The following is a 26,950-nucleotide window of genomic DNA, read 5'->3' on the forward strand; positions in this document are numbered from 1 at the left end:
ACAAACCCAAATACACATTTTTCCATGATTTAAATTAAATGCCACATATATATATATATATATATACTGGAGTTTCATTTAAATCATGGGAAAATGTGGATTTGGGGTTACTTTTTTTTAACCAAAAATTGGGAATTTTTTTAAATTAGAGAAAACCAGGACCCCTACTTATGATTGAGTAGATATGGTAGGTGGTTGCCTACAAAAACTTGTTCCTTCCCAAACCAATTAGTCTCTAAAGCTATGTGCATGCTCGGAGGTAGGGGGAGGCATTTTAATTTGAGCAGTTTTTGGGCAGCCACGCTAATTAAAACACTGCAGTGTCACGCATATTAAGCCCCCATACATTTAGAAGTGTCTGTGGAATGCTTTGTCTAAACTTCATTTGATGAGGTTTAGTTAAATTGCCCCACTGCCATTTTTAAATTTGCAAGGGCTTAATACACATAACACTGAGGCAATGCTGCAGAGTTCTAATTAGGACATGGAAAAGACTCAGTTAATTGAGTCAGCTCTGATGCATTTGAATTGGAATGCCAATGAGCAAGTGTATAGAAAGCCTAAAGTGCCACAATGCTCTACCTTCTGCATAACATGTGCATGTCATTCTTCTGACATCTGTGGCAGCATTTTTTATTAATTTTAAAACAGCCAGGATATCATTCTTTTGTATCTGAATTCACTAAACAAAAGTTGCATACAGTCAGATAAAGATAGCATTGCAGCTCCCATAGCAATGTTAAAATGATTATGTTGAATATATATTCTTTTTGTTTTTCTTTTTTTCCTGCTAAATGAGTTAGATTTACTACTACAGGGTTTTTCTTTGTTTTTTTTAATAGAGAAAGTAGCACCAGTGAAGTTGTTGGAGTCTTCCTGTGTATATTTCCTTGAATTATGTCATTTAATTATCCCTGATTAACATTTCATTAGCATAAGAGGTGTTATTTTATTTAATTGTTATATTGTTACATTTTCATAGAATTTTAAAGTTGAAATAATTACAACTTTGTATCATTAACTTTTCTACTTGCTTTTTGCCAGCACATTAATTGTCCTGTTTATCTAACATGTTTTAGACGTTTACTGAATGAAAGATTTATTTTTTATAAGAATAGAAATAAATAAAAGCTTTCTTATGGTAATTGTTAAATCAGTTTAAATTCTTGTTTTGTATTTCTTTAATAGGTTGATTTGGTGAATATTGGAAGCACAGACATAGTGGATGGAAATCATAAATTAACGCTTGGTTTGATCTGGAGTATAATCCTCCACTGGCAGGTGAGTGGTGCTGCTGAATGCGTAAGAGATGTGTATTCACTTATGTGTGTATGTTCCCTAATCCTCTTTCTGTTATTACCCAGCCACAACCTGCAGAGCAAACATAGGCATTTTGAACAAAATAAGGTCATCCACAAAGTGCTTATTTTTTAAATTAGCAAATCTTATGAAGTCTGTTTACATATTATCTGGGACATTAAGAATCAGCAGATTATAAAATAGGTTCTGGAGCATTAACAATTCTTCTAATTTTAATTTTACTGTCAGCTGTTGCAAATAAATACATAATATGATTACAAAAAAGCAAAATGAGTAGACAAGCCCATGTGGAAATTATTTTTCCACAGCTGAAAAACAGTGAAAGTTAAAACTTACATTTTCTGGGAGGGGCCTGGAGTTTAACAAGGGGTGCCTTCAGTCTAAGAAAGGTTGAGAATAACTGTTTTAGACAAACAAAGATCTTGCAGGGATCTTGAACAGATGTGTTTAGCTGGGTAGCTTAGGATAACTACAGTTTCTAAGTTGCTAGTAAAAACAAAGTCTAGAAAGAGCTTGAGCTTGAATGCTAATTCAGGGTCTATGTGTTCTTCTGAAAAAGGGGTGGAAGCTCAGCCCACAGAGAAAGCAGAAATGAACGAGGGAATGTTGACAGCCTAATGAAGTACAACCAAATTTGATCCAGAGCAACAGGAAACAATAACTATAAGAGTAACATAAAGAAAAACCAAACTAATAATATTGCTCTGCTATAAATGCACACAAACAAATTCCCAAATATGGGAACTGTGGTGCTCTTCTAATGCTAATTCTACTGTGAGTTGTTGCAAATGAATACAGTTACAGAAAGCAAAATGCGTATAGCAGCAGTTCCCAATCTGTGGTACGCATACCACCAGTGGTACACAGACCACCTGGCAGTGGTGTGCATTAACAGATTTATTATAATTACTTTATAGGACAAAAATTTGCTGGCGGTACCTAAGGTTGTATCCTTTTAAATTGGTGGTGCGCAGTCTGCCAGAGTTTGGGAACCACTGGAGTAGAGGTCTCAAAACATCTAATACTGATTCACTTCTATCCTTTACTCTGATATGACTCCAGTTTGGTTCAGCAGTGTAAGATTAGTCATTGTTTTGAAGGATTAGAATGTTGAAACTAAAACCCAGGTAATGAGATTGTGAGCAGTGGAGTATATGTAAAGGGAAAGACTAGTTGCATCCCTTCTACCGTTAATGCTTGAAATACCATGTTTCAATTAATACACACAGCAGGCAGATATAAACAGCCTTTTGTTCAAATCCGCATATCGTTTCAATCCTCTTTGAGCTTTATTAGAGAGAGGCTTTACTATTAGTTATAGTTTAATTAATTTTCATGTCTTGTCTTATTTTCAGCAGTCTTTTTGTGGTACATAGGTATGTACATATGACAGTCATTAGCCGGGAAAATGTAGAAAGGGATTGGGTATGTGAATGTGATCTTTTAGTACCTATACCCTTCTTTATGTTGAGGGAGAAAAAGGAGATAAAAGGAAATATGAAAGAACATAATTGCAGAAGGGCTTTAGCATGGGCGGGTCTAGGATTTTGAAAAGTGGGATGCAGATGGTGTGGTGCGTCATCACATAAAATGCAACATATTTTTCTCCAGTTAAAGAGAAACTAGAATATGCTAGGGGTCCTGCTCTGTAATATTCAGTTTAAGATCAAAGCAACAGCAAATAAAACTTTGTTGTAATACAGCTTTGGTAGATTGTATATAAAATTAAAAATACACAACAAACTTAGCAAAAATTGTCAAAAGATACTGTTTTATTAGTCCTGCAGTCTTTATATTTAAATGTACATCTCTTATTCAGATTTGCAAAACAAAATATAGCCTTCCTGAGCCTCGTGATAATACATCCACTACTTCACTGTCAGTCATTTTCACACACGGGTTAATGCTCACCTCCGTTAATATTATCACACCTGAGTTAAGGTATTTAGCTAGAACTCAGAAGAGTCTGCAGAGCTGTGAAATAGGAGAGAAAGATTACCAGGAATGGCTCACAGCAAAATTGCAAAAGGAAGGCTAGCTTGATAAATGGAACACCAAGGCCATTAAAAAGGAGGAATGCCTTTAGCACCTCTGGAGTGAAGAGTTATTAGCAGGAATCAGGTAATGAGCCATTAAGTGAATCGATTCCCTCGGCAGTTCCTGAATAGAAATGCCACTGCCTATCCCAGACAGTTTGTTTTAAAGTTTGAGTAGAGCAGGAAGCAGGATTCAAAGGGCTTTAAACTAATGAATCCAAGCCTGTGCTTACGTTTATACCTTCAAAAGGACTACTCCTTTGTAAAAGGTTAAGCAAGTTAGTGTTTACGGGATAAGGGCCAGAACTGTGAAGAGGGTCTGACGTAAAAGACTTCTGAGGGAGATCCATAATACCTTTTAGGGCTGTGTGAAGCTTCGGTCCCTGATTTGATTTGGTGGAGATTTGGCCCAATTCAGTGGCCGAATCGCCGATTCCAAATTGAATCAGAGGACCCTTTAGTCTCTCCAAATTGATTTGGAGAGATGCAGAAAGATTTGGCAATTCACACAGCTTTAGATAAATACCTCTAGGTGCTGCCCTGTGGGGTCAGGCCAGCTCTCAGGGTCTCAATATTGCGCTGTTAGACAGGAGGGTGTGACACAATTGCGCATATACAAACACACAAGTCAATTAGGTTCATACACACAGGCACACTCCAACTCAGGTACATACACATCCAAACCAGCCTAAGCACATGCATATCTATCACCAGTTCAAGCACATACACCTCAAAGTTAGACAAAAATCAACTGTCCATACACACATGCTCAGTACACATACACAAATCACTAATTCATCTATCATGCACACAATGACACACACACACACTCACCAGTTCACACACATACAACCCACCTACACATACACACAGGTAAGTTCCTAACTTGGATGGTATAGTGTGTATGTGCGTGCTTGGGGTACCTGACATACTTGGGGGAAGGTTAAGGTGAGAGAGAGAGAGTTAAAGTGTAGGGAGTGAAAGTTGCCAGAACCAGGATTAGAACCAGTGGACTAGAGAGAAGCTGGCTGAGGAACTGAGGCTTGGGGTTACTTAAGGTCAAGAAGCCCCAGGGTTACTCAATGTCACTGGTGCAAGGGGAAAAGCCCAGTGGCATGGAGGAGACAGCCAGGAAAGAAACTGAGGCAGAAACCTGGGAACTTGGGGCTGGAAACTGAGGCAGACAGCTGAGAGATTGGGGCGGGGCGGGTAGATAAGTGGTGGCAAGGAGGAAACAGTCAGGAAACAGACAAAAACCCAACCTGGGTTTCAAAATAACAGGTTTATTAAACAGACAACACACTACACAGCCCCATGAAGTTATTGTGCCCCCCCCCACACACACACACAAGCACTTACAATGGCAGTAGGAGAAAGAGGCTCAGTGGAAATGCTGGAGTCCAGGTAGGGAAGAGAAGCAGAGTCCAAGTCCTTGGTTGAAGATGGGGTGGGGGTGATAGCTACCTATCCAAGCTGGAAAGGGGTCTTTGTCCAGTAGGTGTTCCCCAGAGTGGGGTTGCCAGCAGGGCCTCTGGGTGTATAGGTGGTGTGTCATGGTGCTGGTCCAGATGGGGAGGGCATCCCAAGGAGTTAGTCTTCACTACCCCTTTTATGGGGCAGACTACCTCTGATCTCTTATGGGGAGGGCCTGTCCAGGCAAGGTCAGTCCTGTTCCAGAGGGCTCCAGGTGTTCTTACTGAGCATGTGCAGCCTTAGCACAATGGTGGGTTGCCTCATATTTTGTTTTTTTTTAATACTGAGGGTGGCTCAAGGGCTGAGTTGAACAGTAAAAATCAATATAAACACAATAATTATACAATGTAAGGAAGGAGAAAAAACAAAACAAATACAACTGCTACCAAAAAAAAAATGCTGAAACTTAGCTTATGTCTTAGCTCACTTATACTTATCTATAAGGAATAGAGAGGGAGAGAAAAGGTCAGAAATGGTTGGGGAAGGGGAGGGAATGCATTTTAAAAGAAAAAAAGAAAAACTGGGGGTTTTGCTACATAGGTAGCAGGCAATTCATGAACACTGTGATGCTGGGGCACATGGAGCATCCCACAGGAGTGCAGTGGGCTCCCCAGCACGCTTGGCAGCAGACCTGGAAGTGGACCAGAAGCACTTCTGGTCCACATCTGGGTCTGCCAGGGAGCATGCCAGGGGACCCTTCCCCCCATGACCCACCCAGTTTGGCTACTGGTGCTTCCTGGGTTGGGGGTTGCGGGGAGCATGTGCTTTCTGGTGGACCTGGAAGTAGACTAGAAGTACTTCCAGGCAACTTCTGGGTTCATCGCTGAACATGTGGAGGCCCCCCACAAGCACTTCTGTGAGACGCTCTATCCACCCCAGCATTGCAGCATTCACAAGCCATGCTGGTACCTCCAGGTATTCAGAAAAAACATGTAAAGCTGTGTCTAGGTCCAAATTGCTGATTCTCCAAATCAGCATTGAATCTTCAGATTCAGATTTAGCCAAATCAAATCAGGGAGTGATCCGAAACAACGAATTGAAACACTATCCCTGATTTGGGCCAAATCCAAATCCAAACCAAGTAGGGCCCACTTCATACACCCCCAGTACCTATTGTGTTATCCATGTGTGCATGTGTATGAGTGTGTAAATATAAATTCTCAGCTTTAGATAAGCCTGTTCACACCCAACTGAAAGGAGAGTTAAGGACCATGTTGGTCAAAAGTTCTTTTCAAGTTCCTCTCAGGGAGTAAAGACAGCAGTTTATCGGCTAAATATCCCACATTTTGTTCCAATGCCTTGCCTGATGACAGATGTTAGGATAAAATGAAAGGTTGGGAGAAAGGCCAACTAGTATCCACAGTTCTGCTGGAAAAGAAAAACTTGAGTAAAGTCAGATACGAATTTGGTTTGTTCTCCTTTGTATATACACTAGCTGTCTTGCAGTCTAAAGCTATAGACAACAACTTGTGTGCCTTTTAGGGTTGGCCCTGGTGAAGCAGACAAGTCTGGTAACAGCTCTGAGAAAATTCTTGTTCATTTCTGCAGGTTTTTTAGGTCTTGAGGTGACTTACATTTAAGTTTAGCAGTGATCGAGAGTGTTCCTATTTGAAATATATATTTATAACTGTTGTGGGGGTTTTTTTATGGGAGTAAGTGTAGAAAAGCTTGTTGATTATTTAAGAAAGAAAAGAAGGCTGGAGTGCAGGTACATTGTAATGGACTGAGAGTAGACCTGTTTGCCTTCATACTAAATTTGCTTACGTCAGATTATTTCTGTAACTAAACAACTGGATATTTGGCAGACTGCTGCTAAAGAAAAGCCCAGTTAGAAAGCTAGGACTCCCCAGACTGTCTACTTATAGACTATATTTGTAGAGGATATCTGTTCCCTCTATTTCTGTTAATTGTTAATTTTTTTATTTGCAATTTGTGGGGTGGAGTCTGAAAGGAACTTCAGAGGGGGAATGCTTGGCAGATGTACCATAAACTACTGATTAAATATGTTCCTTGTCACACAAGCCCACTCCTGCAGAAACTTTGATTCTCTGATAGCAAGTCAGAACCAACATCAGAAGATTCAAACAAGTATTTCTATATAAACTGGGGGAAAAGAACAGATAGAGAAAATAAGGTGTATAATGAGCCAGCTGTCAAAATATTGGATAGGTCTTTATATGAATTATAGCATACATAAGTTCCTTTCCTTTCTTTTCCTTTCCTTTCCTTTCGTTTCCTTTCTTGCAAGCGTTCCTTCCTATCCTCAGTTTCATGTAAAAATCTGATTTCTCTCAGTATCTCATATGGGCTCTATTACCTCCTTATTTATCTTCCTCTCCAGATTATTGCTAACATGTTCTATCAGATTGCACTCTTATGCTGTATTGTATACTATTTTGTTCAGTGTTGTATGGTCTGAATCTTTCTTTTCAGCTGTACGCAAAAGAGGCTTCCGATTTTGATCTGAATATATCACTTGATCTTTTAAACAAAGTTCACCTATATTTGGTTACAAGGTGAAAATAAAACTGACCAACAAATCACTTTATGAAATTTAAAGTATATTTTAAATGCAATGGTTGTGGGGTGTGTGTCTTCAAAGCAAAGAGATGTCGGTGGCTGCCAACTCTTCAGAATGCTTTCTAAGATCACCTCTTTCTTGCTTCGGTTTAGTTCCAGCAGCTGCTTTTATTTACAAGCTGGTCTCAGCCTCAGTCCTAAGCCATTCTGGTGGTAGTGTTGTCATGTGCAGTAGAACACTGTGTCATTTACTTGTTCTTAAAGAAAATATAGAGAAGTAGGGCTAGAAGGGACTTCTAGAGGTCATCTAGTCCAACCCTCCTGCCTGAGGTAGGATCACCTCTATCCAAACCATTTTATACAATCCATAATCTAAACTCTTCACAAAACTACTAGCAACCCTGACACAAAACAAAATACTGTTGTGTTCTGAATTCATGTCTGAACTCAGCTGACAAATGGTTTCATAGAAATACCATTTAGGACTGAAGAGAGGATTGATCCTTGTGGGATGCCACTAATGAGGAGATTAGTGATGGATATGAAGTTTCCCATCATTACTTGTTGGGTAGACCCCTCCAGGAAAAACACAAACCATTTTCAGCCCATTACCCTGAACACCTGCCACTTCCCTCAGACAGGACTGCAGCATCTTATGGTTGACTGGATGCTGCAGAGAGGAGGAAGAGACAGGATGTCTACCCTCCAGCCATCAAGAGAAGGAAATCATCAATCATTGTCTCAAAAGAACTGTTCTGGACTGAATCCAGATTGTCCTAGGTATATACTATTTGTTTCAGTTAGAATGGCTCAAAGATAGCCTTTGGCTAATTTCTATAAAAAGCATATTCAGGAATAGAAAAGAAAAAAAAATCCTCCTGTTACCACTATCACAGATACTTTCTGGCTTGTTTTTCGTTACGATTCTTAACTCTAATGCCTTTAGAGGTTTGGTATAGAACTTTTTTTTTTCTTGAACCCTGGTAAGAAGTGCTTTACTGACAGCAGGCCTTCCTTTCCTTTGTTTTTCTGTTAATGCTAATTCACTAGAAGAGATGTTTGTCTTTATGGTTACATATTTATCTGTTTGCATTTTGCTGTGTAAGTTTCAGTTCGGAGAAAGAGAACTAAGACTCTGAATTCCATATTTCAAAGGAATTATTTCTTTTGGGATACCTTGGACCAACTTCCTCGCACAGAATCATAAAAAATTAGGATTGGAAAGGATCTCAGGAAATCATCTAGTCCAGTGGTTCTCAACATTTTTTTGTACCAAGACCCATTTGTAAACATCAATGGTCAGTCCTGATCCAGTGCCTCTCGCTCCTGACCCACAGCACCCGCCTCAGCCCCAGCCTCCCAGTGTGGCTAGAACTCTGCCAGACTGCAAGGGAACAGCCATGGTTTCCCACATTTTTCTTCTATAAAGAAGGATCCATTTAAAAAGTCTGTTGATCCATTTTTAAAGTTTGTTCAGTGCCCTTTCATATATCCTTGCAACCCACTTCTGAGTCATGACCCATGGGTTGAGAAGCACTGAACTCATCCAGACCCGTTCTCATAACAGGACCACCCCCACCTATACCATTCCAGCCAAGGCTACGTCTAGCCAGATTTTAAAAACCTCCAAGGATGGAGATTCCACCACCCCTCTGGATAACCTGTTCCAGTGCTTTACTACCCTCCTGGTGAGAAAATTCTCCCTAATATCTAACCTAAACTTCTCTTGCTGCAACTTGAAACTGTTACTCCTTGTTCTGTCATCTGTCACCACTGAGAACAGTTGAACTCTATCCTCTTTGGAATTACCCTTCAGGCAGCTGAAGGTTGTTATTAAAGCCTCCCTTAGTCTTTTCTTCTGGAGACTAAATAAGACTGGTTCCCTCAGCCTTTCCTCAAAAGTCATGTGCCCCAGCCTCCTAACCATTTGCATTGCCCTCCGCTGGACTCTCTCCAATTTGTCCACAATCTTCTTGTAATGGGGAGCCCAAAACTGGACAGTGAAGATGTGGCCTCAGAGGGGAAGAATCACTGCTCTTGATCTGCTGGCAATGCTTCAGTAATACAGCCCAGTATGCAGTTAGTCTTCTTCACAACAAGAGCACACTGTTGGCTCTATTCAGCTAATTGCCCACTCTTGCAGAGCTGCTGCTTAGCCATTTGGTCCCCAGCCTGTACTGGTACATGGGATTGTTCTGTCCTAACTTCAGGTCTTTGCACGTCTTCTTACTGAGCCTCATAAGAATTTTTGGTCCAGTCCTCCAATTTGTCATGGTCTCTCTGAATCCTAAACCAGCTTGGTGTCATCTGCAAACTTCCTGGGAGCACACTCCATCCCATATTCCCAGTCATTGATAAAGACAATGAACAAAACCAGTCCCAGGACCAACCCCTGGGGCACTTCACTTGAATACTGACTGCCAACCAGCCATTGAGCCATTGATTACTACCCTCTGTGCCCAGTGATCCAGCCAGCTTTATGTCCACCTTACAATCCTTTTAGGTAAACTATACTTCCTCAGCTTTCTTGCAGGAATGTTGGGAGAGATTGTATCAGAAGCCTTTCTAAAGTCAACATATACCATGTCCACTGGTCTCCCTGTATTCACAGAACCAGTCATCTCGTTATGGAAAGCAATTAGGTTGGTAAGGCATGACTTCCCCTTAGTGAATTCATGCTGACTGTTCCTAATTACCTTCTTCTCCTCCAAGTGCTTAGAGATGGCCTCCTTAAGCACCTGCTTCATGATTTTTCCAGGGACTGAGGTGAGGCTGACTAGTTTGAAATTCTCCAAATCCTCCTTCTTCCCTTTCTTAAAGATTGGCACTATATCTGCCTTTCTCCAGTCATCTAGAATTTCCCCTGATTGCCATGAGTTTTCAAAGATAATGGCCAACAACTCTGCAGTCACATACACCAACTTCCTCAGCACTCTCAGGTGCATCGCATCCAGCCCTGTAAACCTGTATGTGTCCAGCTTTTCTAAGTCATTCCTAAGCTGTCTTTTGCCACTGTTGGCTGCTCACCTTCTCCCCAAACTGTGCTGCCAGGTGTAATAATCTGGGAGCTCTCCTTGCCTGTGAAGACTGACTGAAAAAGGCATTGAGTACTTCATCCTTTTCCACATCATCTGTCACTAGGCTGTCTCCCCCATTCAGTAGGAGACCCACATGTCTGCTCTTCCTGTTGTTGGTGACATACTTATAGAATGATTGTTGTTACCCTTCAAATCTCTTGTAACTAACTGTAATTCCAATTGCACTTTGGCCTTCCTGATTTAGAATTATAGAAAATTAGGGCTGGAAGGGACCTCACAAAGTCATCTAGTCCAACCCCCTGCTTTTTCTACCCAACTCTTAAAAACCTCTAAATCAAGGCAGCATATAGTTTAACAGGAAATCAGAACCTTTTAAATGGTGGTGTGATTATGGTAAAGATGGATGTTTGCATAATTCTGAACGTAAGCAAAAAATCATATAATAAAATAGCATTTGAGGTAAAAATGTGGTGAACCCATCATCATTAAATTCCTGGTTTCTGCCTTCAGTTGAAGGTTCAGCACATCTTGCTAGAACCTGTTTTGTATATGTAAGTTTCAAATAGTTCCAGTTATTAGAAGTACTCAAGGATGAATCTCCACCTGTAAATGAAAAGCAGCCCATGAAGCTTGCTTTAAAATCCCCAAAGAAAAATGACCCCAAACTACTATATATAAGGATATTAATCATCTCAAACAACAAAACAAGGGAGTTAGTTTTGAACAATTCACTCTCACAGATTTTGCACTTGACGAATTCTGTTATTCTTCAAAATTAACGGCCACTAAGTGCACATGCTAAAGGAGAACAAAGACACTAAAAAAGATCCAAGGAAATATATAAATCAATTTAAACTGCACCAAGCACTGGCCCCTATTCCCTGCTCCCTTGTACATTGTATATCTTTTTAAGCCAATGCAAAGTGAGGGTAAAATTCTGTAGTTCTAATACGGTAGCTTCATTTTATATTGGCACAAATTAATATCTAAGATGCCAACAAAGAATCTGACCCAAGGATTTCATAAATTGTTTAACTTTGTCATCAAGATTTCATTGCATAAAAAATAAGTATTACATAAAAGTCCAGTGATTTTATTCTAGGGTTAATAAAAATGACTTAAAATGGTGTTTTTTTCACTCTGAAAAGCAACGTTTGTCAGAGGGGAAGAAAGGTCATGAATATCTTGACTTACGTAGATTCTATTTAGCAGGATGACTGAAATAATTTGAGGGAAATCCAGGATGGTTGGGAGGGGAGTGTTTGCATGCACATGTGTGCTCATGTGCGCGCGCGCGTGCGCACACACACACACATGCACACACACACACACACACACACAGCCCCAACACTGAGGCTCCCAGGAACAGGGCTGGGCAGGACAGGATAGTGTAGTGTGCACACACACACAAAACACAAACACACACACACCCCGCAACCCTACAACTTCCAGGAGTGGGGCCAGGCATGACAGTGCAGCGCATGCACACACGCATGTATGCACACATGTGCACACACAGCCACAATCCTATGGCTCCCCGTGCACACCCCTCCCCTGACTCTATTGCAGCCTAGCAGGGTTTGGACCAAGGGGTGGCCCATTAGTTGGGTTCCCTGGAGAAAATTGGAGCAAAAGTCCCAGACGGGTGCAAACCCACCTACAGGTGCCCAGCTCCTGACTCAGAAGCCATCTGTGTGGATGAATTCCCTCCAATCTAGGACTTCTGCTTCTATTTCCCCTAATGGCCATGACATCTGGGACTGTCCTGTCCAATCTGGGACATATGGTCACCCTACCATTAAGTGAAATCCTGCCTGTGCACAACTCACTAGGAGCTTTGCCATAGACTTCAGAAGGGATGCATTTTCTCCCGAAGTCTATACAGCGACATCAAAGCTCACATTGTTCCACAGTGCCCAGATCAACAGTATGCCTGATTCATTATGAATCGTGTGGTGTATTAGCATAATGACACCCTAAAACATATGGATGCATTTAGTTAAGCAACAAGTAATAAGATTTTCAAAGTTACAACCTAGCCTCACATCTCATAGTATTACTGTTAAACTTGTTTTAATCAGCAGCAGTCAAACTGAACTCATTCACTGAGTTAACAGTTTGTCTCCCAATCCCCGTACATAATTTTTCCCTTGTGGGTATTTTTGCAACCTTTCTTCTCTTATGGTGAAGTAAATACCAGTGGGAGAATTCTGCTTCACCTTGCAGATGACCACAACACAGCTTGTAACTGGCTTTGAATGACCTAAATAAAGTATAGTGATTCCCTTACTTGCTGTGGGGATGCAACTAACCCCATCATCAGAAGGGGCATCTACACATTTCCAGAGGTGCATCCTATTCCTTTAATGGGGGGTGAGGGCATTTACACACTCAAAGAAAGTAATAAAACTGATCCTACACTTAAACAACTCAGAGCTAGTTACAGCCTGCACTTTGGACATTTTCTAAGCACAACAAGAGTTACAGTGTGCTAAGTGTTTTCTCAGTCTAGGCACTGCACACAGCTCCACTTATTTAACTGAAGGTATGATTTTCTATCCTTAGATAGAACGGATGCAACTTTGAGTGTCAGTACAATTAAATAGGTTTGAATATATCTTGTCTTGTTTATTTGACTTGTGTAAAATTAGAGGATCAGCTGGACACTGATAGATATCTGTGCAGAGAATTGCCCAAGTGTATCTAAACTAGTGAATTTAAATTTGTGTAAGGCTATGTGCAGACAAAGCCTAAAATCTGTGGTGGTTTTGGGCAGACTAGTTCCCACATAATACTCTGGGTAACAGGCATCCTAAAGTTATGAAAACAGGAATGGCATAACATCAGTTGTAAAAATGATATTAGCAAATAGCAGCACATAGAATTTTTAAAATTTCAAATAACATCTTAATAGTTACAATTAACTTGGAAAAAGTAATTTTAAAGACAATGCAGTACTTTTCAGATTTCTAATACTGTTCTATTATTCTTCACCTAAATAGCTATTTTTTCCATAGAATTGTATTAAAATGCCTATCTACTTATATTTGTATGTAGATGGATAAATTAGTGTGCATATTTAAAAAATGCTAACTATTTCACATTTCTTACAATTTTGCTGCCTCAGAGTCAAGCCAGGCTCGTCCTCCCACCAGGTTGGTTGGGCACACTAATTGCCTCACATCTAAATATTATTCTTCAGTTGACATTTGTGGGTGTACAGTGCTGGTGTTGTGTTATAAATTAAACAATACATAGTTAATTGGGTTAATTATAAACTTTCAGTTTTCTATATAGTTTTTTACCCTAGTGAATATTGTATGCTGACTGCCAAACATAAAATAAATAGACAGGGAATGTAGTTATAAAAAAGAAAAGAAACAGAAGAGACTGTAAAGGCACACACTTTCATAAATTCCTAAACAGAAGTGTGTAAGACTGTTTTTATTGTAATACAGATGGATAGGAAATATATTATTTTCTAGGCTTGAAAATCTATTAAACTATTGTGCTTTGAGAAACTAATAATTGTCACCATAGTGAAATAACTGAAAAAGAACTGGGTATCCAATCACTTTAAATGATCAACTTTTCATAATTAATTAAGTAAAAGGAACTAAGAAAAAAAAGTCTGTACGGTACAGTTTTGCCCCATTTTGTTTCAGTCTATACGAATACCTATGCATGTTTCATAAGTATGCCTTTATCTTCTAGAATAATGATCAGTTTTTTACTTTTCAGGGACATTTAACACTCATTAATGATAATGTCAGCCTGTAATAGGAATGAAGAGAAGAAAGTACTCCTGCTAGTTGACTAATCATAGCCATGCTTGTCCTGTTAATCAAGGAAATATTTGCTGTAGGAAAGAAAATATGAGAGGGAAAAAAAGATTTTCTTTAAATGAACTCCCTCATAAGTGCACTTACAAATGGACCTTTTGCATTCTTGTACCAGTGAATATTCTACATATACCAGTATAAACAAACAAACAAGCTAAAACTGGGTGTTTTAACAATGATTGCATCATTGCTACTTTTACACAGTGATATCAATTTACTTATGAGAAACCATTTTTTTTTTTTTTACTATTTGTGCCAGAAATAGAGTTTGCTTTTAATAAATAAGTTCAAACCTTGAGTGAAATTCTGTTTCCTAATGCAGGTCAAAGATGTAATGAAAAACATCATGGCTGGGTTGCAGCAGACAAACAGTGAAAAGATCTTACTAAGCTGGGTCCGCCAATCAACTCGTAGTTACCCACAGGTCAATGTTATCAATTTCACCAGTAGCTGGTCTGACGGATTGGCTTTCAATGCACTCATCCACAGTCACAGGTAGGAAAAACCATGCATGTTATTTTAGAAAGTATATTGCAAGATAGTGGGTTTAAAATAATGCTTTCTATTATGCAATGTTAAAATGGTTGTTTTGTTTTTACTTTGATTTTGAGGCCTCAATCCTGCAAAGTTCCTTGTTGTCCAAAACTATCAGTGGAAATTGTGTATCGGTCAGAAAATGGCATTTTATCAGATTAAACGCCAGGCTAAAGAGATTATATTTTTATATAATTTTTTTTGTTAATTATTATTTCTTATAGACGTACTAGTGTGTGTTACTTTGTAGTATAGATTTCATTTGCTTGGCATTTTTCCAAATAAGAGAATAGAATAATGATATAGGTAAGTCTTGTTGGTAAAAGAGGAAAATGACTTACCAGATATTAGTACAAGTCAGGAATATGTTATAGTGGCTATTTGTTACCAGAGTACTAAATGGCCAAATGAAATTAGAGAACCATTCTTTTAGGTGTTGTATGAATGCAGAATGAGAGGGGGCATGCCCTTCACTTTGACCGCAAGGGATGTTTAAGATAAGTGTTTTTTAAGGTCTTGCCACGGTTTTTGTTGGATCCAATGACACTTTTTCATAAATTATAAACTAACTTCAAATAAAATGAAACATGACCATGTCTGAACCATGAATCTAGCATGCCCAACAGCAGCACTGTTTGGAAGGGTATCTCATGGGGAAAGCATGGACTCAGTCATCATGTCCATGCTTTCCCTCCACACTGCTCACCCAACTAGAAGCAGTGTAGCTGTGTCTGAGGTACTGAGGGCATGGGCTAGTTACCATTGCAACATAAAGGTGTTGATTCAGCTTGAGGGGTAGACTTTGTAAAGGTGCCTTGTGTGTTTAAAGTGTGCTGCCAGGTCTGGTGACTTTGCAATTTAGATACTTAAATCACTCACTGTCAGAGTTACAGGGCTACTGCTACCTCTTCTTTCCTCTCCAAGTGCACCATTTCAGATGACAGGTCTTTTGTCTTCATTTCAGTTATAGTGTATTCTTTGTCTATGCTCCCATTCTTATGCTGAGTTCCCAGACTTCAGTTGTTCTCTATATTGGCTGTAACAGGGTCCTCAATATTTCCCAATGGAAGTAGAAAGCAGTGATGATTACAGTTAGCCAAATCAGCCTTTTCAAAACACATTGTCATCTAATCACAGTGGTGTTTGAGTGAAGCATAACAGACACTATAAAAAGTATGGAAATAACATTTTTGTGTATATTCTCATGTAGACCTAGTGCTTCTAGAACTGGGTATATAGCCCATTCTTCAGAAGCTTCATGCCTCTTTTCTCTGTTCTTAAGTGGGTGAGCTTTTAAATATCTCATATTGCTGTAAAATTCAATTTATTGTCCAGGATTACAAGATAAATTGTTGAGACCAAGGTAAAATTTTAAAATGAATGACACCTGCCTTATCCCTTTTAAATATTGACAAATGGGGCAACTGAAAGCAACTCTGTGCTCATCTGCATATGTGGTTTTAGCACCTCCTGGTTTTAACTCCTCTATCAAACAGCACATTCTACAATAACAATCAAGGCATCAGAAGTCATGCAACCCCCATGTCCTTTGTACCTATCAATATTCACTGGGTTTTCTTTGTGTGTATATAATGAGTTGCTCTCCTTGGGTAAGCATTGACAGAAGCTGTAGTCTGAGTGGTGACATTTATAGCAGCTGCTATTTAGTTACCGTATTCTGGCAAACAGCTGTTTTCAGATAAACAAAACAATGGGAAAGCTTTGGCCCTTCTTCCATTTAGCAACATGAAGTACAGAAGGGTGAAAGCTTTTGTTTTAGACAATGCAGTGACTGGAGAAGCAAATAGTGATAATTCTGCAACACTTGCATTCTGACCCTAGGCCAGAGGTGTTAAAGTTCACTTCCTTTACTCCTCCAGTGCAGAGCCCAAGTTCTCAAACAGAATGAATTTAATCTTAGCGTGATCACTGTGTGGAACAGACACAAATGAAAGATGTTATCAACCAGTTCCTTCATTCTAAAGTGGTGGTAGCTAATTTTTCGCAAAGAACAGTCACTCACAGAAGGAGCTGGAGGCTGGAGAAACTAATCCCCTATTCCACTTAACCTATGTACGTTGTGATGGAGTAAGGACTGTGTGAGTGCAGGGGAAAAAAGCCACAAAGCCAGCAACAACTGAAATCGTTCGTGCCTTTTTGGTTAAAAAAAGATTGGTTCTTTTGGTCTCAAACAAAACAAAATAACTGCATTTCTTCCTCTTAGAAAAATGTCTTTCGTTTCTGTTTCAGCTCTTCTCAAAACAAAAGTGTTCTGGGTAGGTAGAAGCTAGATTTGTAAAACTTCTCATTACTATAAGCAAGAATTCAGCTTGTGACAGGCATGATACTGTTCTGCAAGAATTTATGAATACTGTATGTGACCTGGTTATTAGGATATTTAAGGTATGCATACATTGGTTTAGCGTAACAGGATGTCTTGTAAGAAAAACAAGGAGGGAGTGAAACACAATGGCTTGTGATAAACCTTCCTGCGTACACATTTTGAGGTTGTTAAAAGACAAGATCTGAGCTTATTATGTCTGAAGATACAGCCAGGATATGAAAAGTGCTTCTCTGTACAGAGTCAAGGCTAGGAAACAGAAGATTTGAAGCCTCCCTGTCTAGTTAAAACATCTCTGCGTCTGCCTCCTGAGAGTAACTTTGAGACTGTGATTGGGGAACTACTAATAGTATTACAGATACCTCTTGGAGTGTTTGAAGATAATAGGTTTTTCTGAGTGATCAGGTAGGTCTTTAGGCAAGATAAATCATTGTTTTAAAATTTTTTACACAAAATTATCTGTTCTTGTGTTAAGATTGAACAGTACTTTGGTTTAAGCAGGTTATCTGGCTATTAGGGGCCTTTGTTACATGTAAAATTTGGGTGGTTCTTGAGGTTTTTAACCCATGGATTGTGTGCACGTTAATAACTTTTAGTGGCTTAAAGCACTTTTTATGTGGCTCAAAGTTATAACACTCCCTGGACAAGATTATCTCTTGATCTGCATAACCCAACTTCTATTCCATTAAGGTGTGGCCAGACCCCACAGATGTACCACTCTAGTTGGAGGTGCGACTACAAGCTAGCACTAAGATGATCAACATTACATTTGTGTGGCTCACAGTGTCACACATAATAAGATCTTATATTCATCTCATCACAGACTCCCAAAAGGGAGAACCACAAGTGCTAAACAGATTACTGGTAGAATGCTGGCAGATCTTCAGATAAAGGTGCAATGGGATCTGATCTGCAATCCCAGCAATTGCACTTGTCATGCCACACATCCTTGGTCGGAGATGTGATTGGGGAGTAGGGGATCAAATCCCAATCACAAGCCATTGCTGGGGTAGAGGGAGTCTTGAAGTGCTTCTGTGAACTCCTGAGGTTGGAAGCACCTGCCAGCTGATTGGAACTCCAGGTTGTGGGAGCACACAGAAGCTCTTCATTCCAATGCAGCTGGATGGTGCTGGCCACACATTCAGTTTAAGGTATAATGGAAACTAGCCACAAAGTTATAATGCATACTTTGTGTAATAACTTTGTGGCTTGTTCCCTGTTTAATCACACCATTAATTGCATAAATACATGGCCCAGTTGCTACTTAAAACATGATAAACTGATTAATCATGTCTTAAGTGTAACATCTACCAGGGGCCTGAGCGTAAGCATAGTTGAGATAGAATGCTAGAGAACAGTAGTACTGCAACTGCATCAGGACAGGCAAGCTTGACTCATGGCATAAGATATGGATCCAGACAGACCAAAAGAGAAAGAGAAGGGCCATTAAAACTGCAGCCATGAGACACAACTGCACAAACATGGTTCTATGTATTCTTTGTGAGGCTAGAAGCCTACAGATAATGTCTTACTGAACTCAGCAAAGTCAGCTAGCTCAAAATGTATTAAATAATACATATCTTGGCTATGTTAGTTTTGGGGAACTCTTATTACTGCTATTCAGGATGGAGTACGTGGCCTCTAGCTCTGACCACCATTATGTCAGCTTGCTTGAAATTGTTTGTACTTTATTTTAAAACCACGGTGGAGGCTGATTTATACTGTGAGGTCATGGGAGAAAACTTAATGTTGAAAGGACATTTTCCCTCCCCTTCATCTGCAGCAGAGATGAGTTGTCAACCATTAATAGCCAACCCTTGGGCTATTGCATATTAGCGATAGGCAATAGCTGATAACTTTTTATATGGATAATAACAATATGTTGTTTTATTTATAGACCTGAGTAACAGCAGCATGGTAAGATTTATTATTTAGTCATCTGGAACAGCCGTTAAAATGAGGGCAGTGACCTAGGCCTAGCCCAAGAGAAGATAATATCATCCACCCAGAGACACAATCCAACACTAAACTGATTGCAATCCAGCAAAGTTCAGATACAGCTATTACTTTTATTGTTTATAGATTCAGGGTGTTTCCCCTTTATTTGTTTTATTAAGAAATAAATTGCAAGTTTATTTGTAATTTACCATTTATTTGTGGTAACAGACAAAGAGGTGGCAGAGGGAGTGTCAAGAAGTAGCAGGTACAAACCTCTATAAAGTTTGCATCTGTGAAGAAGCCTGTCACTAATTGATGACTTCTAGTATAGTCACTAATAAAATCACTGAAAATGTCTTGGTGAGAGGAACAACACTAACACTAATTTTATTATTTAAGTCTCTTAAACTAGTTTTGGACACCTGTAGCCTTAAGGGTCTTTTGCTGAGAATTTTTTCCCCATGTCGTAAGATCTCTAACTTTTTTCTCTTTAACATTAGACCTTAGTTCATTGGTTTTCATTTTCCTTTGCTCTCCTTTCATTCCTTTCATTGTATCTGATGAAATAAGCCCTTTGCTTAGAAAAGCTTATGCTATACATCTCTGATTTAGTTAGTCTGTAAGGTGTAAATCTATTCTTCCTTCTCTCTCAGACCTTTCATTGTGATTTCATTCTTATTAACTTGAATATAGGAAGTCAATCAAACAGAAGATTTTGTGGGAAGATGATTAATAGCAAAAGCAATGATCCTTGAGTGACGACTTATGCCAGTATGGATGTGTTCATTGTTAGCCCCTACAAAGTTCTCAAGAAATAGCTAAAACAGATGTATTTTTGTAGCACAAGCACAGTCATTTACTATACCGGTTGATAATTTTTTTCTTCTGACTTATTATTCTTATCTTGAGGGGGGATATATAATATTCCAGTAAAAACACCAGTAGTACTGCACTCTAATCCAGATAGATGAGATTTCAGGGGGATGTTTGGTCTCAACATACCTTAGCCTTTCTTAATATTGTGTTCATTTTGTAGTAAAATGTCAGGCTGAGTGAGAATTATTATAATTCTTGTGAGTCCAGACCCTCCATTCTGCCCTTTACTGACCTTCTCCACTTGTTCCCTGCATTCAGTCTCTTCCACTTCTGCTCTGTCCCTGAAATTCATTCCAAATTTTGTCATTCACTTGACTGCCCTTTCATTTCCCTCATTCACCTTCTTTCCCTCCCTCTTCACCCAGATGCTTTTCTTATATAGCTCACTCCACTGTCTTTCTGCCCAATTCTCACCTGTCAGAGCCATTCCATTGTTTCTCTCCCTCAAACATGCCTGTGTTTTCGACATCTCCCTCAACATACCCCATCCTGTTTCTCTTTTGGAGACCATTAAAGTGCAAGGATCTGTTTTTTCAGATTATGAGAAAAAGTGGAGATATACATAGAGAACGATTGTGCATTCACCTACTGCATACACTAAAACCATTCACATGGAAAATTACCTACAATATGTATGTAAGCATATATTTATATCTTCCTCCTAGTTTCTGATTCTGGAGATTATATGAACTGCACTGATTTAACCATTTAATATAGTCTTTGCTGCTGAAGTTCCTAGGTTCAAGCCTCCATATTGACAATATTGTCTAGTTATATGTTCAGCAATGGATTCATTACAAACACAGATGTACATATGCTTTTTTCCTTCTGAAAGTTGCTGAGCATCTGCAGTCATGATAAACATGTGGAATTCTGAATGTTCAGCACTGTTGAAATAAGGCCTTGTCATTTAGCAACCCCTAGATCTATTGCTGTGTTCATGGTGTGAATTCAGTTTTCAGTATGGGAAAATGCTTCCAAGGACATAAGTAGTCAGAAGAAAGGGTGTTCAAATGATAGAATTATAGCATGATGATGAACTTAAAAAGAAAGGGCCAGTTTGTGTTCGTATCTTTTGCAGACTTAAGAGTGACCGTGTGGCAGAACAGATCGGGTATCTTGCTAGAGCTCTCAAGGCTTGAGTTCTAGCCTCATTGTAAATGTATGCCAAAGACAACCAGCAGTTGACATAGTTGGCCAAAGGAGCCAAAAGCAGCCAGTTGCATCAACTGCCTTGTGTGCTGTTGGTTTCAGAAATTTCTAGGTTTTAATTGTGTGAGCCTGATTGGCCATCTATGTTCAGACTGACCTTTGGAATGCCACTCCTTCCTTTTCCTTTGTACAAAGAAAAAAACCAGCATCAAATGAATAAATATGATAACCTGTAACTATCTGCATATTTAGGTGCCTAAAACTTAGGAAATCTTTTCTATTAACATTAATGGAAATTCCCTTTGTTGTTAATAGGAGTGAGGCATGTGTAATATATTGAACTTCCATCTTTAACTCAATGCTTTTAAAAAGTGTGTTTCATAATTTTTTTTTTATAAAATGCTATTAAAAATGGTGTTTTAGAGCCAAGTACTAAGCCATTAAAATCACTTACGGGCACTCTGATTAGTTGTACAATACATCTAAACCAGGCTATGATTTTTCCTTTTAACTGTATTGAGCCTTTTGTAGAAAAAACATTTCATAAAATACATTGCACTGCCTTGTTTTGTGTACTGTACTGCCACAGCTGAAATTTTTAGCTGAGTGTTCACATTTGTATATTGTAATTCACCAGAAATAGATTTAATTAGCATTCTACATATCAAAAACATCACATACAGTACACATAAAGTGGTTATAGTAATGCCATTTTACTGTGATTTCAATTATATAAAATAACTTTTTTTGCAAAGTCAACTTTTTACAACTCATAGAAGATATGGTAAAGCTGTTTGGAATGATTGCTTGCTATCCTTTAAAATATAACAGTTACTCAGTATGCAATTGCTGTATCATAATGGTTGCATTATTGATTACTTTGAACATATTTCAGACATGGTCACATTTTTATCGTCTCTTCATGGCAAAAGCTTCACTTGGAAACTCTGTTTCTTTGAAATGAAGGAAATATTCTGAGAGGAAACGTGATTTAGTGGGTTCAGTAGAAGGACTTTAAAGTACTGTCCTTGACTCAGTTAGTTTACCTTGCCTTCTGCCTGACTTCAGACTAACTACCTCTCTTTACTCTAGGTTTTATATGAATTGGAGCTGGTCACTTCTGTCCAGTATGTCCTGCTGCCATTTAAACAGTACCATGGAAAACCCTGTAGCTTTATTTTACTTACATGAATAAGTGCATAATCATTATCTGTCTCAAGGGGGGCATAAGAGCATAAAAACATAAGAATTGCCATTTACATGGTCAGACTGGATCCATCTAACCCAACATCCTGTGTCACACAGTGGCAGAGAGTAGGTGCTGAAAGGGAGAGTGAACTAGGTATGACCAGGATTTTTTCCACTGTTTCTGTGTCACTTGTAGCCTCCACATTTAAGGTCCAGGAAGTTCTCATTCAGAGACTGTATCATCTTGTGCTTAATAGCTACTTGAGGCCCTTTTCATCCAAGAATTTCCTCCAATCCCTTTGTCTCACCCTTCAGTTATATGCCGTGGGAAAAAGAACTTCCTTTTGTTAGTTTTAAACTTACTACCTATGAGTTTCATTTTGTGATCCCTAGATCTTGTGAGAGAAAGCGGACACATCTACACAAGATGCTTAATGGACAGAAGACTAATTCTACTGTGCGTTAACATGGTGAGCAATGCCTCTGCTAATGCACAGAGTAGATTTAGTCTAATTCACATTAACATCACCAAAAAACCATTCATTTGTGTTAATGCGCAGGATCACTGATTATGGCGCATTAAGTTTAGTGTAATGACAGGTACTAAACTTAATGAGCCATAATTGCATTAATGAACATGCAGAAGTGCCCATTAAAGTAGTAAATCCCTATTTACTTTTTCTTCCATTTTTCTCTCACAGAACACCACTTAGTGTTTTGTGAGCCCTTATCATTGCTCCCCTCAACCATCTCTTTTCTAAACTGAATAGGCCTGGCCTCTTTACTCTCTCCTAATATGGAAGCTTCTGCATACCACTAATTATTCTTGTTACCCTTCTCTGTATCTTCGCAAGTTGTGTAGTCTTTCTGAGGTGAGGAGACCAGAACTGGGCACAGTATTCAAGGTGTGGAAGTGCCATGGATTTATAAAGGGGCATGACAGTAGTTTCCGTTTTCTTCCTTAATAATGCTTAACATTTTGTTTGCCTTTTTGGTGGCTACTGAGCACTGAGCTGATGTTTTTTTAGAAAATTGTTCACAACAACTCCCAGATCTCTTTCCTGTGTTGTAACAGGTAATGTACAGCCCATCATAGTGTAGGTACAGTGCAAGTTACACAAATCCCTTAGGGATCCTGCTGTTTACTTCTTTCCAACCTGAGTACTTACCATTTATACTCGTTCTTTGCTTTTTATCTTTGAGCCAATTACTAATTCACCAGTAAACATTCCCTATATCCCCTCTAGAACCTTTTTAATATATGGGAATCACATTGGCAACCCTCTGGTCCTCTGGTATTGAAGCTGTTTTTAGTGATAGGTTGCTAACTGGAGTTAGTTCGGCAATTTCTGATCTGAGCTTGCTCCTTCAGGACCCTACAGTGAATGCCATCAGGTCCTGGTGATTTGCTACTGTTTAGTTTATCAGTTTCCTCTACAACCTCATCAATTGAAACCTCAATTTGAGTCAGCTCCACTGATTTGTCCCTAGAAGGAGAATTCCCTAACATCTTCCACAGCAACTGATTCCCTAGCAGGTATTTGGCTTCTAATGTACTGGTACTTAAAATAAAATGGTATTGTTACCTTTTGTGTCTCCAGTGAGTTTCTCCTCAAATTATTTCTTAGCTTCTCTTACTAGTTTTATATTTGATTTGTCAGAGTTTATGCTCTTTTTTATATGCCTCATTAGGATTTAAGTACCACTTTTGGGGGGGGAAAAACCCTTTTTAGTACTTAATGCCTCTAGAATTCTGGCATTAAACCATGCTGGCTTTCTTTTGGTCCACTTTCAATTTTTATGATTATTTTTATAATTCCAGCCTGCATTTGCTCTGTGCCTTCAATATGGTGTTCTTCAGCAGTTCCTGTGCTGCTTACACACTCTTCACTGCCTCAGGGGCCCCTTTTACCTTCTGTCTAACTACCTTCTTCATTTTGATGTAGCCTCCCTTTTTAAATATCTCTAGACTAAAATGTTTTGATAAAATTATTTGAGGTCATCCTATAATAAATATAAAGTCCACTTGTTCACCCTTTATCATGATTGATAATATGTCTCAGGCCATGGACAGACATGCCTTTGTAGCACCACAAGTGTGCACAATACTTTGTAGTGCTACAGAATACAGTGCTAGACAGCACATACCTATGTTCCAGAGCCCCCAAACTTGAGTGCTACAAAGTCACCAAAAAGGTATGCTCTCTAGCCAGGGAATGATAGGGGATTGCCTCCCCAATCCTCAGTCCTTGCGGGGTGATAGCTCTGTTCCCTGCGTTTGAAGAAGTGAACTTCAAGTCACAGGACTCTGTGCTCTGTTTATATGTGTAGATATGTGTATATATCTATATAGACAGAGATATGTCTATAGATAAATAAATAGATATAGATATCTATCTATCTATCGATAGATACATATACACACATATATATTTTATGTATGCACTCACATATAGGTATATCTATCTATAGATAGATAAATGTAGATAGATGGATAGATAAATAAAGATATAGGTGAGTGTGTACATAGAATATATATATATATAGTGCACAGTCACATACATATGCACAAACACACACACACATATGTATGTACATAGCATATATACATCAGTTTATCAGATGGGAGCTGGGGTGGTGTGGGTGCTAAAGGTACACAGTTGACAGCCCAGAGATTGTAAGTTTGAGGCTGTAGCAGAAGTGCTCATGGCACAGCCCTGCCAGATTCCAAAGAATCTGTGGATTCTGCTAAATACTTTATCACAAAGACATGAAAAAGGAAGGATGTTATCAGATGCAGGGAACAGAACTGCATCCCACCCAGGACTGAGGATAGGGTGAGGCAGTCCCCTATCACATGTATTTGTGTGTACGCTTTGGTGTTCTGTAATGTGCAAATCTACGCTGTCTTCAAGCTGTCATGGGGCTAGCTGCTCTGCCTCCCTTTCTGTCCATGCTTGGTGGGTGTGGAGTGCACCAATTTGGGATGCTGGTAGGGCAAAAGATGCTACATGTAACAGTGGAGATATAACATGTGGTGTTAAAACCCCCCCCAAAGTTAGCATTACAGAAAAGGTCCAATTTTATCCAGGAGCATTTCTGTAGCACTATGAGTAGAGTGCACGTCTGTATACCTTCTTCTGGTAACATTACAAGGGCATGTTTAGCTCTGCAAGTGTAGTGACTGTCCATAGGCTCAATCAGATGTTAAAAATAAATGAATCACCCAGGGTGAACTGAATGTTTCAGGACTGAGCTAGGCCATCCTGGCTATTTCATAAGTCTTCTCTACCTTGTGGACCTTTTTATAAATTAATTTATAAATTAAATTTTATAAATTGTGTCATAGAACAGAATCATGCTGAGCATGGTTTGATATCTGACTGCCTCTTCCAGGAGCCAGAAAAAATGAGGGCCCTGTGAGTAGCAGAATTCATTTAGCAAACACCTCAATGCACAGGGGTGTTAACCCTTCCTACTTGCCATCTCTACTATGATCTCTTAATTCCTCCCTTTTCTCCTAACTGTGAGCTGCTCTGTGTTCAGCAGATGTTTCTCATACCCAATTCTTTAGTTAGTTTTCAAGAGGCCTCTTAGAGGAAAGGTTCCCATATGTATAATCTCCTTCTCTCTTCTGACACTTCATCTCTACTGAACAGGCTACTGCACTGTTGCTGTCGTTTGAATCCTTGTAAAGAGACAGATATGCTGATGTTCTATTTTCAGGGTACTTGCTAGTGCTACAAGGGCATGTGAATTATCCTGGGATGCATGTTTTCTGAATCTGAGGCTAAAGATCTAGCAGATACGTTTTCTTGAACAGTGTGGTTTGCTTAATATTGCATAGCCAATGGACAAGCTCTGTGAAGAAACACAATCTTCCTGGCAGTATAAAGATAATTATCTTTTCTTTGATGGGGGTAGAAGGAAGGGAGGAATAGGACAAGATCTTTAAAATCATGGCACCCTTTCCCCAGACCACTTACAGCTCAATGCCACCTAAGCAGATTGCTCAGCAATATTTCCATGCCAGTTCATTTCCTCTGATTTCTTAATTAAGCTCAGGTAACATAGGCTTTCTGTCCCTTCAGTGAAGTCTCTCAAAGTAGCTTTTAAAGGAATATCTGCCTTTTATGTTATATCCCTAGTTCCAGGCTTTCTCTGGCCCAGCCACTATTTTTAATCAGGAATTTAAGTGAATGCAAGAGGCATTTATTAGCTTCCTGCACACCTGCTTCTTTAAAATGCCTGAACTCAAGCCAGGCTCTTGCTTTAGAAAGCAAGAAAGCAGCATTTCACTGCAGCTGTCTCTGCTTCAGGGTGGCAGATGGGGGGAGAAGGAATATTGGTTTTTTGTTTTCTTTTTTTTTTTTTAAAGGTACATGTAGCCTAGAAATGAGCTTGGGAAAGAAGAGGAAGGCTTGCCTTTGGGAAGCTAAAGGGAAAACAGTAAAGTAAAGGCAAGAGAAAAAATGAAATAAAGAGGTATGGGAATTGTTTTTATTCTCACATGTTACTTTGGCTACCCCGCTGCCTTTTAATCTTATCGGTTTGGGTTTGTTTTAACTGGTAGGGTACTAGTGACACAATTAAAACCCCAACAATCTTTTCTATAGTGCACAACAACTTGTTTGTCCCAGTTGTGTATTAGCTTTTATCCACCCCACTGGATAGGAAATCTTAGTCTCTAGA

The 26,950-nt window shown here is 39.2% G+C and overlaps 1 protein-coding gene across 7 annotated transcripts in view; it reads left to right on the forward strand.

Moving 5' to 3' along the window:
• DMD (dystrophin) overlaps window positions 1-26,950 on the forward strand; it is a 2,140,576-nt gene that overhangs the window by 639,164 nt on the left and 1,474,462 nt on the right. For all 7 annotated transcript variants that reach the window (XM_090061814.1, XM_090061802.1, XM_090061811.1 and 4 more), the window contains exons 5-6: window positions 1,189-1,281; window positions 14,552-14,724. In XM_090061814.1, the coding sequence (XP_089917940.1) occupies window positions 1,189-1,281; window positions 14,552-14,724 (266 nt within the window). The remainder of the gene's footprint in view (window positions 1-1,188; window positions 1,282-14,551; window positions 14,725-26,950) is intronic.

This window comes from Crocodylus siamensis, chromosome 1 (genome assembly GCF_052110815.1).
Source record: "Crocodylus siamensis isolate JL-2025a chromosome 1, ASM5211081v1, whole genome shotgun sequence".
NCBI classification, from domain to species: Eukaryota; Metazoa; Chordata; order Crocodylia; family Crocodylidae; genus Crocodylus; species Crocodylus siamensis.